Raw genomic sequence first — 20505 nt, forward strand, 5'->3', positions numbered from 1 at the left:
AGAATACTCTTCATGTCACACCTTTTTCATCCCATGGAAAATAGAAGTATATAAAACCATCATTTAAAAAATACTTCCGCCCAATATAGAAGAACAGGGATCAGATTTATTCTTTTAATTGAAAATAGACAAAATTGTATGAAATAATGACTTCTAGGATATTAGGTTTCAAGTGACAAAGTACAATCATCTCTGAAAGATGAGAAACAACGTGATCTCTCTAATTGCCTTAGCTTACTGCCTGTAGAAAGTTTCCAAGCCATGGCATAGGGAAGGGAAACCTAGATTGAGTCTGATGGGTTCCCTGAGTTGAGGAGATGGATCTGTGAGTTTGGAAGATGAAGGCTGCTGTAATTCACAGGAGAGAGTACAAGAGAGAAGAGAATTGCATAGAGAGAGAAACTTTTACATCTGTGGAAGTTTCCTCTTGAGTACTCAGCTGAATACTAATCAGCACATGTGTATGAAGAAACTATCTGAGACCAGGAACAAACATTAAGAACTATTAGAGGGATGATTGCATCACTGCACTCTAGCCTGAGTGATAGAGCAAGACACTGTTTCTAAAACAAATGAACAAACAAACAAACAATTAGAAGGAAGAGGTTTTATTACTCTCATAGGGCTGAGAATAGTGCTTATTTCTATTAGCCAGACGAGAAAAACTCATAATTCATAGGGCATTGGATAGAATACTCAGGAAAGTCTTGTCTCAGTAGCTGTGGGTTAAGAACTACTTCATACTCACCTGAAAAAATTATAAAATCAAGGCTTAAATGAAACAAGTTATTTTTAAGTAACTTAACTGCAGCCTAGAACAAAACTCAAGAATATTTGTAGGGATACAAAAATCTAGCAACCAATAATGTAAATTTTACACAACGTCTGGCATCCAATTATAGATTGCCAGGCATGCAAAAAAGCAAGAAATACAACTTATAATGAGGAAAATAATCAATAATAATCTAATATTATTATTATAATCTAACAGATTGAATGAGCAGATAAGGATGTTAAGAGACTTAATTATTTTTTATATGCTCAAAAGATTAAGTAGTTCCAAGGAAGAAATAAAAAGGATGTGAGTTGAAGTTTTAGAACTAAAAGATACAATACCTGATATAAAAAATTATCTGAATGTAATAACGTATTAAATATGGCAGACTAAGAGATTAGTGAACTTGTGTGTAATATATATACATATATTTTTATATTATACATACATACACACATATATACATATATGTGTATAATTTGTTTGGGTAAGCAAAAATTCCAAAGTTTCTTTAATAATGTTAAAGAAAAGGAAGTAAAGTTGCCATTCAACATAAGAAACATAAATATCTTTTATTATTACTATATTTTTAAAGAGGACATCCAGTGTTGGCTATAATTTTTTATCTTAATTTACTGAGTAAATCTTTATAATGGAAGGGTTGTGTCAGGTGAGATGTTAGTAGAAAAAGTGTGCTGCTAGAGTTTCGGGTGTTTGTAAAATTGCAAAGCTTAGTGTATGTGTTATTATCAAAGTCATCACTTACACTATCTGTAATATACAGATTAAAAGAGAAAACAAAATAGTAGTGCTTAGGGAAATATAAAAATTGCTAATAAAATGCATTTATGCTATTGAAAGTCTAGTCTCTTAACTAAATGTGCAACATAAAATAAAGTAAATATCATTAATAATATATTAATGCATAAAGGTTCAAACCCAACAATGATTATTTTTGTATGTTTACTGGTAATATAGGAAGCATTGTTCATGTTATTCAGAATATATTTGAAACAGGGTTTTGGCAAAATTTTTATTAGTTCTACTATATTTTAGTTTAAAAAACATCAATTTTGAGCAATGACATCAGCAAAATGGCAGAATAGGAAGACTCAGATTTTCTTGCTCCCCCAGAGATGTCAGTTTAACAACAGTATATATCCAATTGCCTTTGTGCAAAATCAAAAAACCAGGTAGGAGATTTATGCACCCCAGGCAAGCACAATGCCAACTGAATGGAATTCTCGCAGGAAAATTTATGATACTTCTCAGAACCCTTCTCCTAGTACAGTGCAATGCAGTTAAGAGAAAATTTTCAACTTCTCTCTGGAAGATAAATAGGAGAGGAAAAAATATATTGGAATAAAAAGTATGTTAACTATCTTGAATTTTTATAGGGCTTCCTGAGGAACTGGTTTCTATCTTTTCTAAGTACTGACAGAAGTAGGGAGCCTGGCTGGGGCTGCTGAGAACAAAGGCAATTAACATGGCTTAGTTTAGTACCAGTCTGCAGTACCACAGAAAGTCACCAGGGGAGCTCCTGAGTAGGAATTGGCAAACCTCTGTAATTAGATTACACACAAACCCACAGATGACATAGCCTCAGGAAAGTCTTGAGAGATCTCCAGAATCTATAGCCCATCTGGTTGTTGAAAGTTTTCCCTGCACAAAACTGGATCACAAAGACTGAGAGAGGTGGCTGATTTTCAAGTGCCCAAGTCCCAACAGAAGATAAGGAGACATATAAAGAAACAATAGAAATAAGGCCCAAAGAACCATACTAATTCTCCAGAAATCACCACTAAAGAAACAGATATATGGATTACTAGCCAAAGATTTCAAAATAATCTTCCAGAAGATGCTCAATGAATTAAAAGAGTGTAAACAATAAAATAAGGAAAACAAGGCATAAACCAAATGAGAATATCAATACAGAGAGAAACTGTGAAGAAGTGAACAGAGATTCTGCAGCTAAAGAACATGACAACTGAGTTGAAAAATTCACTAGAGAGACTCAACAGCAGACTTGACCAGATGAAAAAAGAATCAGTGAACTCAAAAATAGAAAATTCAAAATTATTGAAGCAGAAGGCCAAAAAGAAAAAAAAATAAACAGCAGACTAAGGGACTTATGAGACACCATCAAGTGAAACAACAAAAGCATTTATTAAATCTGAGAAGGAGAAGAAAGAGAGAAAAGGACAGATAGCTTACTTGAAGAAATATTGACCAAAAACTTCCCAAATCTGAAGTGAGAAATGGACGTACAAATTCAAAATCTGAAAGCGCTCTGACTAGGATAACTCTAAAGAGATATCACCGAAACACATCATAATCAAACCATCAAAAGTCACAAAGAGAATTTTGAAGGCAGCAGGAGAAAAGTGACTCACCATATACATGGGAACTTCTATTAGATTATCAGCAGATTTATCGCAGAAACTTTGCAGGCTAGATGGAAGTGGGATGATATATTCAAAGTGCTAGAAGAAAAACTACCAACTAAGAAACTATATCCAGCAAAACTGCATTTCAGAGCTAAAGAATAAATAAAGACTTCCCCAGATAAAAATGGAAGGAGTTAATTACAACTAGAGCTACTTTACAAGAAACACTAAAGGTAGTCTTTCAAGTTGAAGTGAAAGAATAATAAATAGCAACAGGAAACCATATGAAAATATAAAACTCTCTGGTAAGAGTAAATATATAGAAAAATATAGAATCCTATAGTATTATAATGCATTTGCAAAAATAATTTTTAATGTGTTGTAGAATTAAAAAAACAAAGGCATAAATAGTAATTATAACTTCATATTAACAGACTCACAATATAAAAAGCTAATTTGTGTCATTAATATAGCACAGGAGTAACAGAGATGTAAAGGAATAGAGTTTTTATATGTAATTAAGTTATAATCAGTTTAAAATATATTGTTACAATTTTAAAATGTTTTATGTAATTATAATGGTAACCACAAATAAAATATCTGTAGAATATACACAAAGAGAAATGAGAAGTGTATCAAAACATGTCATTATAAAAATTAATAAAACACAGAATGAGGCAGCAAGAGAGAAGAGAAGAGATAAAAAAGCTGTATCATATACTGAAAACTATGAACAGGATGGAAATAGTAAATCCTTTCCTAACAGTAATTACTTTAAATGTAAATAAATTTAGCCCCCAAATTTGAAGACATAGATTGGGTAAATTGATATAAAACAAGATTCAACCATATGCTGTCTACAAGAAACTCACCTTCAATCTAAGGATGCACATAGGTTAAAAGTGAAAGGATAGAAAATGGTATTCCATGCATAAAAACCTAAAGAGAGCAGGGGTGGCCATAGTTAACTCATGCAAAGTAAACTTTAAGACAAAAACTGTCTCAAGAGACGAAGGAGTACATTATGTAATTATAAAAATCCAGATTCACCAGAAAGATAGAACACTTAGAAATATTCATGCAATTAACATTAGAGCTCCCAAATATATGAAGCAAACATGGATAGGAATAAAGGAAAAAACAGAAAGCAAGTTAATAGTAGTAGGAGGTTTCAATACTGTACTTTTAGATGTGGATAAAACAACGAAATAAAAGCACAATTAAAAAACAGTGGGAATGCAAATTAGTACAGCCATTAATTGAAAATGTATGAAGTTTCTTAAGTTAAAAATATAATTTGTATCTAGCACTATTGGATGTATATATAAAAGAAAAACGTAAATTACTATGTCAAAGTGATATCTGCGCTCATATTTATTGCAGCATTATTCAGAATAGTGAGGATATAAAATCAACCTAAGTGCCCATCAACAGATGAGTAGATAAAGAAAATATGGTGTATATATACACATTAGAATACTATTCAGCCTTAAAAAAGAAGGCAATCCTGTGATTTCTAACAACATGGATGAACCTGAAGGGCATGATGTTAAGTGAAATAAGCCAGGCACCAAAAGATAAATACTGCATGATCTCACTCCTATATGGAATCTAAAAAGGTTGATCTCATAGAAATAGAGAGTAAAATGGTGCTCATCAGAAGATGGGGAAGCAGTGGGGAAGAGGGTTGGGAAAATGTTGGTCAAAGGTTACAAAATTTCAATTAGATAAGAGGAGTAAGTTCAAGATATGTATTACATACATCATGAGGACTGTAGTTAACAACAAAGTACTATTTTCTTGAAAAGTGCTAAGAAAGTACATTTTAAGGGTTCTCACCACAAAAAATGACAACTATATGGAGTAATGCATGTTGTGGTTTGAATGTGTCCCCCAAAGTTCATATATTGGAAACTTACTCTTCAATGCAACAGTGTTGGGAAGTAGGGCCTATTAAGATGTGGTTAGGTCAAGATGACTCTGCCTTCATGAATGGGTTAATATTTTTTATCAGAAAAGTGGTTAGTTATCATGAGAGTGGGCTTATTATAAAAGTGAGTTTGGCCCTCTCTTGCTGTCTTAGTCTTCCTGTTTCTGCCAGGGGATGATGCAGCAAGAAGGCCCTCACCAGAGTCCAGAACCATGCTCTTGGACTTTCTAGCCTCCAGAACTGTGAGCCAAGTAAATTTCTGTTCCTTGTAAATTACCCAGTCTCAGGTATTCTCTCACAGCAGCAAAAAATGGGCTAAGATAAGATATATACATGTTAATGAGTTTGATCTAGCCATTTCACAACGTACATATATTTCAAAACACTATGTTGTACCTGATAAATATATATTTATATAATTTCATCTGTCAAGTAAAAAAAATAAACCGGAGGACTTGAATAATACTATATACCAATCAGACCTAATAGACGTATACAGAACACTCTACCCAATAGCAGTGGAACACATGTTTTTCTCAACTGCACATGGAACGTTCTCCAAGACAGACCACATGTTAGGCCACAAAGCAAGTCTTAACAAATTTAAGGAGACTGAAATCATGCAAAGTAAGTTTCTGACCACTATGGAATGAAACTAGAAGTCAATAACAGAAAGAAAACAAAATCCACAAATATGTAAAAATTAAACAACTCACTTTTAAACAACCAATGGGTTAAAGAAGAAATCACAAGGGAATTTGGAAAATATCTGCAGAAAATGAAAATGAAAACACAACATACCAAAACTTGTGGAATACAGTAAAATAAGTACTAAGAAAGTTTACAGTGGCAAACACATTAAAAAAATAGGAAAAATTATATGAAACCACTAAAAGAAAACATTGGGGAAACACTCAAGGACATTGGTCTGGGCAAAGATTTTTTGAGTAATATCCCTTAAGCACCGGCTACCAAAGCCAAAATGGACAAATGGGATCACATCAAGTTAAAAAACTTCTGCATGGCAAAGGAAACAACTAACAAAGTGAGGAGACAACCCACAGAATAGGAGAAAATATTTGCAAAGTATCCATCTGATAGGGGATTAATAAAAAGAATATATAAGGAACTTAAACAACTCTATAGGAAAAGTCTAATAATCTAATTAAAAACGGGCAAAATATCTGAATAGACGTTTCACAAAAGAAGACGTACAAATGGCAAACAGATTTATGAAAAGGTGCTCAACATCACTGATTGTCAGAGAAATGCAAATCAAAACTGCAATGAAATATGATTTCACCCCAGTTAACATGGCTTTTATCCAAAAGATAGGTAATAATGAATACTGGCAAGAATATGGAGAAAGGGGAACCCTCATATGCTGTTGGTAGGAATGTAAATTAGTACAGCCATTATGGATAACAGTATGGAGGTTTCTAAAAAACTAAAACTACAACTACCATATGATCCAGCAATCCCATTGCTAGGTGTATACCCCAAAGAAAGAAAATCAGCATATCAAAGAGATATCTGTTTATTGCAGTACTATTCACAATAGCCAAGATTTGGATTTAATCCAAGCGTCTATTAACAGATGAATAGATAAAGAAAACGTGGTACATATACACAATGAAGTATTATTCAGCTATAAAAAGGAACAAGATCCTGTCATTTGCAACAACATAGATGAAACTGGAGGTCACTATGATAAGTGAAATAAGCCAGGCACCCAATGACACTCTTAACATGCCCCCTCTGATTTGTCAGAGCTAAAAATTAAAACAATTGAACACATGGAGGTAAAAAAATGGAATGATGATTACCAGAGGCTGGGAAGGGTGGGGGAGGGGCTGGGGAAAGTGGGGATGATTAATGGGTACAAAAATATAGTTATAAAGAATGAATAAATTCTAGTATTTGATAGTACAACAGAGGGACTATCGTAAAAAAATTTTATTGTACATTTAAAAATAACTAAAATAGTACAATTGGATTTTTTATAACACAAAGAAAGGATAAGTGCTTGAGATAATGGATACCCCATTTACCCTGATGTGATTATTACACATTGTATATCTGCATCAACATATCTCATGTGTGTCATAAATATATACACCTAAATATACCCATAAAAATTAAAAAATTAAAAAAGGAAAAATCTCAAATAAACAGCTTTACACCTGAAGGAACTAGAAAAAGAACAAATTAAACCAAAAGTTAGCAGAAGGAAGAAAATTATAAAAATTAGAAAAGAGAAAAATGAAATTGTGAATAAAAGAATGAAAATAAATCAATAAAACCGAGTTTATTTCATCAAAATCGACAAAGCCTTACCTAGACTAACAATGAAGAAAGAGAGAAGACTCAAACAACTAAAATTAGAAATGAAAGAAGTGGTATTACAATTAAAGTGAGAAGGGAAAGGTTTTATGAGAACTACTTGAACAATTATGTGCCAACAAATTGGAAAACCAAGAAGAAACGGGTAAATTTTTCTAAACATACAACCTGTCAAGATTGAATCATGGAGAAACAAAATATCTGAACAGGCCTTTACCTAGTAAGGAGATTGAAGCAGTAAGCAAACACCTCCCAACCTAGAAAAGCCCAGGACCAGATGGCTTCACTGGAGAACGCTACCAAACATTTAAAGAAGAGTTAACAGCAATCTTCCTCAAGCTGTTCTAAGAACTGAAGAGGAAGAAAACTTCCAAATTTATTTTATGGGGCCAGCATTATCCTGATATCCATACCAGACAAAGACACACCAAGAAAACTGTAGACTAATATCTCTGATGAATACTGATGCAAAAATCCTCAGCAGAATACTAGTAAACTGATTGAATAGCACATTAAAAAATTATACACCATAACCAAGTAGGATTTATGCATGGAATGAAAGGATGTTTCAAAATATGAAAATCAATTACTGTAGTACATCATAGTAACAGAATGAAGGGGAAAAGACACATGATTATCTCAACTGATGTAGAAAAACTACTTGACAAAATTCAATATCCTTTCATGATAAATATACTCAACAAACTAGAAATTGAAGGAAACTACCTCAACATAATAAAATACGTATATAAAAAGTTCACAGCTAACATCATAATCAATGGAGAAAGACTGAAAGTTTTTCTTCTAAGATCATGAACACATCAAAGAGGTCTGCTTTCACCACTGCTCTGCACCGTGGTACTGGAAGTCCTAGCTAGAGCAATTAGACAAGAAAAAGAAATAAAATGCATCCAAAATAAATGATTTTAACAAAGTTGCAGAATGTAAAATCAACACATGAAATAAGCAACATTTCTATACATTAACAATAACCAGTTCAAAAAAGAAATTAAGATGTTACTATAACATCAAAGAAGATAAAATAACCAGTGATACAATTAAGCAAGGAAGTGAAAGAGTTACACACTAAAAAACCATCAAACATTGCTAAAAGAAATAAAAGAATACACAAATAAGGAGAAAGACATCCTGTGTTTGTGGACTGGAAACTTAATGTTAGAATATCCTTACTACCCAAAGTGATCTACAGATTAAATGCAATTCTTATCAAAATGCAAGTGAAATTTTTTTCAGAAATTAAGAAAGCTTGAAATTCATATGGAATCTCAAGGGACTCTGAATAATCAAAACAATCTTGAAAACAAATAAACTAAATTGGAGGCCTCAATCCTCCTTTCAAAACATATGATGAAGCAGCAATAGTCAAGTTTACTGTGGTACTGGCATAAAAACAGATACATAAAACAATGGAACAGAATGTATATCCCAGAAATGAACTCTGGTGTATACTACCAAATGATCTTCACAAGGATGCCAATCCACACAATGGAGGAAAAGGACAGTCTCTTCAACAAAAGATGTAGGAAAAATGGATAGTCCTATGCAAAAGAATGAAGTTTGAGCTTGATCTTACCTCACAGACAAAAATTAACTCAAAATGAATAAAGACATAGACATAATACCTAGAACTATAAAACCCCTGGAGGAAAGCATAAACGACATTGAATTTGGCAATGATTCGTTGGATATGACATCAAAAGCACAGGTAACTAAACAAAAACAGGCAAATGGGACTGCACCAAGCTTCTGTTCACAAAAGGAAACAAAAGGTGAAAAATCAACCTACAAAATAGAAAAAGATATTTGCAAGTTATATATCTTACAAGGGGTTAATATCTAGACTATACAAGAAATTTCCACAATTCCACAATTACAGAAACAAATAACCGCTGATTTAAAGATGACCAAATAACTTAATAGACAATTCTCAAAAGAAGATGTAAGAATGGACAACAAGCATGTGGAAAGAGGCTTAACATCACTAATCAAGATAAATGCAAATCAAAACTTCAATGAGATATCATCTTATACCCATTGGTGTGGCCACTATCAAAAGAACAGAAAACAAGTTCGAATAAGAATACAGAGAAATTGAAGAAATGTAAAATGATTCAGCTGTTATAAAAAATAGTATAAAGATTCCTCAAACATTAACAATGAATGATTATATGATCCAGCAATCCCACTTCTGGATATGTATCCAAAATAATTCAAAGCATTATCTTAAAGGAATACTTGCACACTAATGTTCTTTGTAGCATTACTCACTATGGTCAAAAGGTGGAAGAATTCCAAATGTCCACTGACAGATGAATGAATAAAGAAAATACAGTATATACATACAATGGAATACTGTGCAGCCTTACAAAGAGGGAAACCTGGTCACATCCTACAATATGGATGAACATTGAGGACACCACGCTAAGCGAAGTCAGTCACAAAATGACAAATACCATATAATTCCACTCATATGAAGCATCTGAAGTAGTCGAAGTCAGAAACACAAAGTGGAAAGGTGGTTGCCAATGGCTGCAGGAGGGGAGGGAAGAGAGGGAATTAATGTTTAATGTATAGAGTTTCAGTTCTAGAGATTTGTTGGACCACAATGTGAATGTACTCATCACTACTGAACTATACTTAAAAATGATTATGATGGTGAATTTAATGTTATATGTTTTTTTTAACTACAATAAAAATGAAGGTAAAAGCACAATGTCTAAAAAGTATCCATTTCATTTTGAAGATATAAAGACAAATCAAACAATGTAAAAGAAATGAAATGATTACCCAGATTTGAAATGAAAAGATTCCTATAATAGCAATGTAGGGTTAAATAACTGTTAGATGAATAAATGAAACAAAAACATTGCATGTAAATTTCTTTCTACTGTTGCAATGAAATATAGTTCCACTATTGCCTTCTGGTCGTTTTCTAGTCTAAACTATAGTTTAGGATCCTCCATGGACCACTGTGGTGGGACATACAGTTCTCTGGCAAGATGTAACAAGAAAATAATTCAAAGCCTGATTTTGTGAATTTCAACATTTTGATCTGATTTACATGGCTTTTTCCAGGCAGGGTGTGACCTATAGTATGGACGCGGGAGACCTTAAACACCAGGGTCTTTTCTTAATTGGTGGAAAACATAACCAAAATACAGACACAGGGAGAAGTGATTAAAGGAATCTGAATCAGCAGTACAGGTGTGCAAAAGTAGATCTCCACACTTTTTTGACTTTTCCTTCGATTTTCTGATGTTAAACACCATCCTGGTGGGAATGGAGAAATGATGCATAACTTAGTAAGTCTTGGAGACCAACCCTTTTCTGCCACCAGTGGGTCATATCCCACAAGCTGTAATCCCTCTGCTCATCAGATTTCTTATCTGTGCCATGTGAGTTGTACTAATATAATAATTACAAAAGGAGCATTGATCATGTGCCTTCTAGGCATGCTCATTTTACAGGACATTGTCTTAACCACGAGGTTGACACTGTACTCATCGTTGGTGCACAGATGAGGAAGAAATTAAGGATCAAGGGTTATTATCCTGATGCAGCTTGCCCAAGGCCATGCAGCTGGTGGGTGGTGGAACCTGTACAGACACTGAACCTGGGCGGCGAAGCTCTGACATTGCCAAATAGACCAATTCTCTGTACAGTTTTAATGCAGAGATCTAAAGCTGGGAAGTAAGTGAGGGCCCACTAAGCACGCGGCATTCAATAGTTGTCATACGTTATATCACAAGAACTCTTTGGTTATGATTCTCCTATTTGGTTATAAAATAAGTAAACCAAAGGTCAGCTTCATTGAGTCATTTAATCAAAACAACAGTGGAAGCTCAATTTGTATCGAGGCTGCTCTGGTTTTTTTCTTTTTTTTGAGATGGAGTCTCGCTCTGTCGCCCAGGCTGGAGTGCAGTGGCATGATCTCAGCTCATTGCAAGCTCCGCCTCCTGGGTTCACGCCATTCTCCTGCCTCAGCCTCCCGAGTAGCTGGGACTACAGGCGCCCGCCACCACGCCCGGCTAATTTTTTGTATTTTTAGTAGAGATGGGGTTTCACCGTGGTCTCAATCTCCTGACCTCGTGATCCGCCCGCCTCGGCCTCCCAAAGTGCTGGGATGACAAGCGTGAGCCACCGCGCCCGGCCTTTTTTATTTTTTTTTGAGACAGAGTCTGGTTCAGTCACCCAGGCTGGAGTGCAGTGGCATGATCTCAGCTCATTGCAAGCTCTGCCTCCTGGGTTCACGCCATTCTCCTGCCTCAGCCTCCCGAGTAGCTAGGACTACAGGCGCCTGCCGCCATGCCCAGCTAATTTTTTGTATTTTTAGTAGAGACGGGGTTTCACCGTGTTAGCCAGGATGGTCTCGGTCTCATGACGTCATTATCTGCCCGCTTTGGCCTCTGAAAGTGCTGGGATAATAGGCGTGAACCACCGCGCCCGGCTGAGGCCTCTCTGTTTACCATATCTCAAGCACTCACTGTTTCATTTGTCTATGCAACTCTCTACCCCTCTGCAGCCATCAGGCAGAGACAGGTTTTGCAGTGACTTGAAATGCTCAGGTCTTCTATTGAGGGCCAGCCCCCAATTCCTTCTATTACTGTAGCCCATTGATATGGAAAAATCCGCCAGTATTGGTCACTGTAATAATTTATACGTTGTCCCAAAGAAGTTATTATTGTTATAAGATGTTTATTTTTGCTATATGTACTTATCCATTTAAGACGCATTCTCTAATTTGTTTTATAAGAACAATTAAATACAATATTTTAACAAGGAGACAACTTTTTTCTTCTGGAGAGCTCACAACTGTCCCACAGACATAATGATATTTTCTTCAAAGGACTGATATAATTATTCAATTAGATAACAAATGGCATACAGTATGCGTTCAATAAAATTTAATCCCCTTCAATAATTAGTTAACATAAACTGTCAATTTATATTTGCTTTTACTTAGCATATGATTGAAAAAATAAAATCAGGAATGCAAGTCTAGGAACACAGAATAAACACTCAACCCATGACCTTTATTTTATTGTATTTATTCTTTTTTTTTTTTTGAGACAGAGTCTCGCCCTGTTGCCCAGGCTGGAGTGCAGTGGTGTAATCTTGGTTCACTGCAAACTCTGCCTCCCGGGTTCAAGCGAATTCCTGCCTCAGCCTCCCAGGTAGTTGGGATTACAGGTGCCTGCGACCACACCCTGCTAATTTTTTTATTTTTAGTAGAGATGGGATCTCACCATGTTGGGCAGGCTGGTCTCGAAGTCCTGACCTCAAGTGACTCGCCCACCTTGGCCTCCCAAAGTGTTTGCTGTGTTTTCCTAGGGCCTAAGGTTTTTGCTGCCACTGACAAGGGTCAGGAAGGAGGTATACTCTGATTTGGGGCAATAAGTCCTAGGGTGAGAGCAGTGAAACTGGAGTCAGAAAAGCCAAGTCCGGTCCTCAGCATTTATCACTAACTCTATGACCTCTTCGAATCATTTAAATTCCCTGTTCTTGTTTTCTCTTGTAAAACAGGAAAAGAAAAAAGATCCATTCTGCTTTGTTTGCAGGCGTGAGCTAAACAAGTATGTTTAGTTCTTACGGGTATTTCTGTCATTTTCCCACTCTTTGACAAACCTATCTGATCTTTGACAAACCCACTCTTTCATTATTCCATAAGAAAGTGGTGTTAAAGACTTATGTTTCTTCCAATTTGTGATTACCAAGAGGCACTTGAGAACCCCAGGATTTCCATTTCTAAAAAATCTAGCACATTGTCAGTAAAACATCTTGACATTTATTTTAAATAGATTATTTATCTGCTACGAACCATGTGACATGCTTCTTGTTATGTAATAGTAACTCCATTATTTAGACATTTTAAAATTCCATTCAAGAAACAGTTGTATCCATGGACCAGCCATTCAAAGAGTAATTTTTCTTTAATCATTGATCTTCCAAATTCAACTTTACTCCTCTCTCCTTTAAGTCACTTGAATTACATCGTCACATTGTTCAGTGTTGGTGTGAATGTGTATGCATGTGTGTATGTGGTGGTGGTGGAGGTCCCTTTCTTCAGTATTCCCTCATTTCCTACTTTGGGCCTTTTTGGAAATGTTATTAAAATTTTTGATTATAGAATGGTACTGCATATTCACAGCATGATGCATTCATCAAAATAAATCTAGCCAAAGCATTTCATTTGTGGATTTGTACACCTGAAGCATTAAAATAAGAAATGTTAATTTCTTGCAGACTACTACCAGATGATTTTAAATATCTGCTAAGCAGGAATGTCTGTTCCCATGTGGGGAATTTCCATAATAAAATCCTGGCACCCTCGCTGAAGAGTACAGTTTTATAGAAACAGAGAAAAACAACAGCAAGTGTTTTCCCTGAGGACGGTTTTAGCTACAATTTCCCAATGCTGCTTAGTTATTTCTGTCTTATTTTATGCTTTTGTTTTGAAACATAATGCAATTTTCCCTGGATGCACTCCCGGATAGTCAGGAATGGCTTAGTGTGTTTTCTGGCTCTGCCAAATGCAAGACCTCCAGAAAATCAGAAGGCTCCACCGCCTTGTCCCTTCCCCCACCCACACCTCCAGCTGGGAGAAAAGGGTTAAGGATTATTGGAAAATAGAGGAGAAGGGAGGGAACCCTAAGGAGGCCCACGAACGGGAGGCCGCGCCTTTGGGTGCAGCGGAGCTCCGAGCGCTGTTGTGTGTTTGGAAGGAAGGATGCTGCTGCCAATTTGTGGGACCGCTGCTGCGAGGAGTGGGCGTGGCCTCGGCGGTGTGGATGCTTGTTAGGAAAGATGCTGAGTGCTTTTCAGTGAGAAGTCAGGGCGGTGTGTGTGAGAGAGAGAGAGAAAAGAGAGAGAGAGAGACGGGGAGAGAGAGGGAGGAGGGAAGGAGAAAAGACGGAGGGAGGTGAGGAGGAAGGGAGGGGGAGAGACAGAGACCTAGAGGGGCTGAAGACCCAGACAGAGCTGGCAGAGCTACTGAGAACAGGACTGGAGCGCTCCGAGAGCCTCTCAAGATCTTTTGGGGGATCCCAATAAATGTGAACATGGGATCTGTCACGGGAGCTGTCCTCAAGACGCTGTTTCTGTTATCTACTCAAAATTGGAACAGAGTCGAAGCTGGGAATTCCTGTAAGTATACAGCAAATGATTTAAAACTTGCTGGGGGGCTCTCTGCAAAACTTTGATTCTGTTGTTTTGATGATGATTATTTGCAGCTGGGATTGCTGCAAAGCGTATTGCTGTAAACGAAGGACCACTTAAAAATCTTGCCAATGTGACCGGTTAACACTTGTCTTTCCTCTTGGTCTGGTCAAAATAGGCAAAGTGTCATTTCTCTTTTTGTCTACTCGCAGAATCTTACCCTCTGGTCTTTGAATATTCATTGAGAATGCCCAAGTTCTAGTAAAACATGAAATTAGCATCTTATCTGGGGAATAGCCTGTGAATATCTTCATTTCTTCTTTTTTAAAGAACTACTGAATTTTACTGGAATTATGTCTAAGAGGAAAACAGCTGGCAGACTTTACATTATACTGCATTGGCTTAGATTTCTGAAGTTTGCAATTGGGCAGACCAGTAGCTGCCTGCATTTTAAAATGATGCAGGCTAATAACTGAAATGTACTGCAGACTTCAGGGGCACCAGCACTGGCTGAGGCGAGACTCAGTATTAAGAGCTGTGCCCTCGCTGCTAAGAGAATGAGACTTAGCGCTTTCCCGAAAGAGGAGCCTCTTCCTACATTTTGCTTAAAGGAAAACCAGTCAGGTGATCTTTCAGAAGTAGGATTCCTTTGTGGTTGAATGCTTAACTGCATAAATTTGTAATTGAATGTTCTGATGAAATACAACCTATTTAGGGAAGATTGAAATCTTATTTATAATTTAGATATCATCCAGAATAATTTGGCAGACTCCCTTCATCCACTCTTTGTTAGAGATAGAAAAAGTTTTAAAAGTTATTTTTGGCTTAAATTCTCTAAATGGGAGAATTTTCCCCTCCTGATTAATGACAAAGAAGCTTGGCAGATACAACTTTTTATTTTTTCTTGGATTTTAAAGGAAAAGCTCATTTGCTTTTCAAGAAATGGCTATGAGGCCTGTCCAGGAATTTATGTTGCTGTTGTATCATCAGGCTTAGATTTGGGGAACAGAAGCAGTAATCAGGCATTTGCCATGGTATATCACTTGACTATCCTAAAGAGCTCTGATGTGGGAAAAACATGACAAACTCATGGGCACAAGTTAAAAATCCATTCACAGTGCCTGGCTCCCATGATTTCGTGTTTCAGTTCAGAATGGACTCATTTAATGTCACAGGGTATCCATCACTCTGAAAGAAGGAACCTCACTCCAGGTGCTGCACATCAGATTCAACTTTAGTTTGAGTGTTGTGATAATCTCATAAGTCAATAAAATGTATAATTTCACCTAGTCAAAACCTTGGAATCTTATAATGGTAGCATTTGACAAGCATTGCATCATACAAGCAAACAATAACAACAACACCCACACACAAATGGAAGTTCTGTAGGAAAGGCAAAAGTAATTCATCTGCCAACCACTAAAGTTCAACCAAAAAGAAAAGCACTAGAGGTCACTCTTACAATGTAAAGCACATCACCCCAAGCATCCTTCCCTCAAGAAAAGCAGAGCTTAAATCTGGCCTGTACTCAGTTCAGTCTTTCCACTAGACTGCCTGTAGTTGGGTTTAAAATACATTAATCTAATTAATCGGGCTGCTAGTTGTTTATGTTTGTTTGTTTTCTTGAAGCTCAATAAAAAGTGTAGGGTGTACATCAACATTAAATAGCTTTCTTTTGCAATATATCTTCTTAGAAAAGAAAAGGTGCTGAAAAAGATCTGAGGAGAGTGTAGTATTTATGTGTGCTTGGCTCTGGTTTGATCCCTCACTGATTCTTAAAATTTCAGTGCTGGTTCTATATTCTTTCAGCCTTGGTTTGTTAAGGAAGTAATCTAATGCTCTTTTAAACATCTGATGAACTTGTAAAACCTATAGGATTTTTCATTATAAAAAAAATTTAAAGTTGGAATTCTTGCTTACCATACATGTGGAGTTGACTGTTCTTCAAGTGTCAAAAATAAAATGAAATGACCTTATATAATTAAAGTTGCACTTAGTAATTTATTTTGAATATTTTGACAATATGATTTGCAGCAGTATGTGTAAAAGAAAATATTTCATTTCTCAATTTCTATTTCATTTTTCAATACTTAAGAAGTATTTTCTTTTTGGAAGAAGTAAGGTCTACTTGTACCAAGCCATGGTGGAAAGTACTTCATATGTTTCATCCTTTTTGGAAGAACAAGTATATATATGTTTCTGAGCAACATTGGAATTTAGTGTAAGGACAAGCAACTATCACCCAGCATATGCATTTCTAAAGTGTCATAATGACCCCAGTAATTCTTCTGGACAAGACTTTATATTAAGAAAAAGTGAGTCAGTCTTGACTACCAATAGTAATATCAGAAATAACTGAATATAAATAAATAAAATTAAAGGACTAGAAAGACTTTTCCCCTTTATTTACAGCTGATGAGCCAGGAGCAAATCTGTCATCTACAGAGTCAGCCCAAGGTTGCCAGTTTGAAAGCTTTCATGGGACAGAACTCTGCAAAACCAGTACAGCTCAGGGATTAGGTGCACTTTAATTTGAATGTTAATTGATCCAATTAAACAACACGGAAACTTTACATTAGAAGGATTCTGTTCAAAGACAAACATATATGTTCACATATATGTATATGTGCTCATTTGTATATAGGTATATGTGTACGTAAATATCTGTAAACTACTAGACTCATGTGCTTGTATATTTTCGGTGGCCCTGTTAAGTACTTATCTGTCTAAAGATGAAATATGTTGAATGAACCACATTCTCTGCCTACTAGCATCCTGTCTGACATTTCAAAAGCAGTGGACTAAACATAATTTTTTTCTCTTTGTTCTCATCAAGATGAGTTTTTACAATTATATTGAAGGGTTCCTTTCATCAAAGTTTAGAGACGGATCCTTGTAGAAGGGCGTGCTCTTTGAGAAGCTGCACTGGCCGTTCTTGGTTTCTTTGCTTGCTACTAAGAGACATTCATGAAGAACAGAGACATTTCTCTGTTTTTTAATTGCTCTTATAAATCCAGTTTTTGAACATTAAGACATGGTTGAAGATGGGGTCAACTTACCCCAAAAGAAGGAATGGGTACAGTAGTAAGGCTGATAAGAGTTTGCTTTTGTTTTTACTCTGGCAGATCATGTGAGGGAGGCCCTCTAGTCACTGGTATACTGAGCCCTACTCTTGAGAATGATTAATGCTCACCAATGACTTAATTAGAAGTTAACATCTCACTGTGTTCTTTATTTTCTCTGATGGAAATAAAAGCCGTATCTGATACCTACCCTAAAAGAAGGACTGAAGGATAGATGAAGGCAAATTGCCTGTGTAGATGATCACTCTTGTGGGCCCTGGGAGACAGCTGGATAGATTCTCACATTGTTAAAACTCAACCTTGTCATTCTTTCTAGAAGCTACTTTCTTTTCTTCCCCCTGCCATATTTATTCCTATAGCAGAAGATAACTAGAATGCAATAGTAAAGTACTGATAAAATACAATTTTATGAGGCAATGCATAAATGGCTAGCCCCTATAAAGATCAGCACGTACTTTGACTCACTTTTCTAATAGCAATGGTGATTTATTTTCATCTGTTCAGTCCATTTTCTCCACTTCTTATTACATGCATCTCAATAATCTCTGATAAAGGCAGACTCTAGCTCTGGAGATAACGTGACTCATGGGCCAACATGGGGATCAAACATAACTTTCACATAATACCTGGTGCTTACTCTAGGCAGTGAAGATTATTGTCTTCCTAAATTAATTTTAGAATTTATGTCATATATAAGCAATTTCTGTATGGGAGCTAATGAGTCTATCAAGATTAAATTGACTTTTGTTAAAGAAAATAGATTAATAGGATTGTATAACATCTATTGTAAGATAATAAAATATTTAACTCAGGTTGGTAAACTATGGCCCATGGGCTGAATCTGACCTGCTAGTGACTGTTTTTGTATGATCCATGGGCTAAGAATGGTTCTTCCATTTTTAGCTGAAAAAAATTAAAAGAAGAATTCTTCATGGTAAAAAATAATTATGTGAAATTCAAATTTTATTCTTCCACTTATTAGTAAACCTGCATGAGAGAAACTTCTACTCAAATATTAGTATTATATTTTGAATTTTATCAATTAAATTTTATTAAGGTTGTTCACCCTCTTACTATGTAACTACTTACATAAGATTCTTTACTCTCTGGCATTTTATATAAAAAGTTAATTGACCCTGATTTAAATAATATGCAATAAAATGATAAGACATGAAAAGTGTATAAATTATACTTCTATGTAAAATTTAGTCTTAATTATTTAGCACACAAATATATACTTGTAGACTTGTGGTACTGAATGCAATGCTATTGTTGCCAGGAACTATAACAGAAGATATCTTCAAGTTAATGTCTTCCTTATATGTTTTTTCTTAAAGCCTTTATTGTTCAAAAATCTTGATATTTCCATGGGTATAAATTATTTGTAAAATTCCTACAGTTTTAATCTCAAGTAATCTTGTTAGGATAAGATATTCGATGAAATATATAAGTAATATAAGTTCAATGAACTATATAAGTAGTGTAAGTTCAATAAACTGTACAAGTAATTGCAACTTAGATATTTTGAACAAAAATTCTGCTGTTATTTTACATTTTCGTGAGTATAAAATATTCCACTCTATCTTAATCAGAAACTTACATTTGGAATCAAAGATCATATGAGGAAAATGTTTTTGATAGAAGAGTATTTTTGCTCCTGTGACTTTTAAAGCAGCAGCTTTCTAAAAATTTTGAAATTGGCCAACTTTCTAGAATAAACTGAAAAATAGATTTTCATTTAAGCACTGCCCACTAAGAGCTCATTATATTTAAGCAAGTGATTTTCACTTACCCGTGTCAATAATAATTTCTGTGTAAATGACTTGTGTACTTGAAATTGTATTTACTTTAGAAATCCAGGAACTGTTGGAACTGATCTTTGGCCCCATTTTATTTACACTATCCTTTTTCCTACAGTTTTTTGAAAAATTAAGTTAAAAATATGATGTAATAGCATTTAAAAACCCATTTTCATTGACATTCCTATTTCTATGTAGCAGTTTTTTTTCAAAACAAATGGTCACTTGTTAAAATAGTTTATTTTTCCATTATATTGTTTTTAGTGGTTCAGCTTTAAATGAAGATTTCTAAGTTTCATCAAAAGGCCCATTCCCAAAAAGAAAATAAATCCCCCTCCCCAAAAAAAACTAGCATAGTCTCAAAGAACTTAACTGAAATATGACTTTCTTTGAGTGTCAAAGGAATTGTGATGAGATTCGTGATCATACACTGTAAGTAGACAACGATCAGGGATAATGACATTGGCATTACATGGCTTTGAGTTTTTAAAAATAGAATGTCAGCTCTGCTCTACAAATACCCATTTTTCTTGATTAAATACTATGTTTAAAATTTAAATCTCTTCTACTTCAGATTAATCAATATTGAGTCCTTAATATTGCTCACTAATGAATCATATGACCTTTAGGTTGCCAATTAGTCCTAGGTTGTTTAAGAAATCATTCTGTTATAAAGACACATGCACATGTATGTTCAATGCAGCACTCTTTACAATAGCAAAGACATGGAATCAACCTAAATGCCCATTAGTGATAGACTGGATAAAGAAAATTAGTACATATACACCATGGAATACTATGTAGTCATAAAATAGAATGAGATCACATCCTTTGTAGTGCCATGGATGGTGCTGGAGACCATTATTCTCAGCAAACTAACAAGGGAACAGAAAACCAAATACGGCATGTTCTCACTACAAGTGGGAGCTAAATGATGAGACACATGGACACATAGAGGGGAGCAACACACACTGAGGTCTTTTGGAGGATGGAGAGTGGGAGGAGAGAGAGA

General features: G+C 35.3%; 1 protein-coding gene across 9 annotated transcripts in view; it reads left to right on the forward strand.

Annotated features, from left to right (window-relative positions):
- The window catches only part of CNTNAP4 (contactin associated protein family member 4), a 336779-nt gene that overhangs the window by 29232 nt on the left and 287042 nt on the right, over nt 1–20505 (forward strand). For 5 of the 9 annotated variants that reach the window (XM_063612411.1, XM_063612416.1, XM_063612414.1 and 2 more), the window contains exon 1: nt 14118–14599. The exons of 1 other annotated variant lie outside the window; for it this stretch is intronic. In XM_063612411.1, coding sequence (XP_063468481.1) covers nt 14515–14599 — 85 coding nt within the window. In that variant the 5' untranslated portion in view covers nt 14118–14514. Of the gene's footprint in view, nt 1–14115; nt 14600–20505 lie in introns of those variants that run through there. 3 more of the 9 variants (XR_010114325.1, XM_063612415.1, XM_063612412.1) reach the window with 2 other exon arrangements.

This window comes from Symphalangus syndactylus, chromosome 11, assembly GCF_028878055.3.
Source record: "Symphalangus syndactylus isolate Jambi chromosome 11, NHGRI_mSymSyn1-v2.1_pri, whole genome shotgun sequence".
NCBI classification, from domain to species: domain Eukaryota; kingdom Metazoa; phylum Chordata; class Mammalia; order Primates; family Hylobatidae; genus Symphalangus; species Symphalangus syndactylus.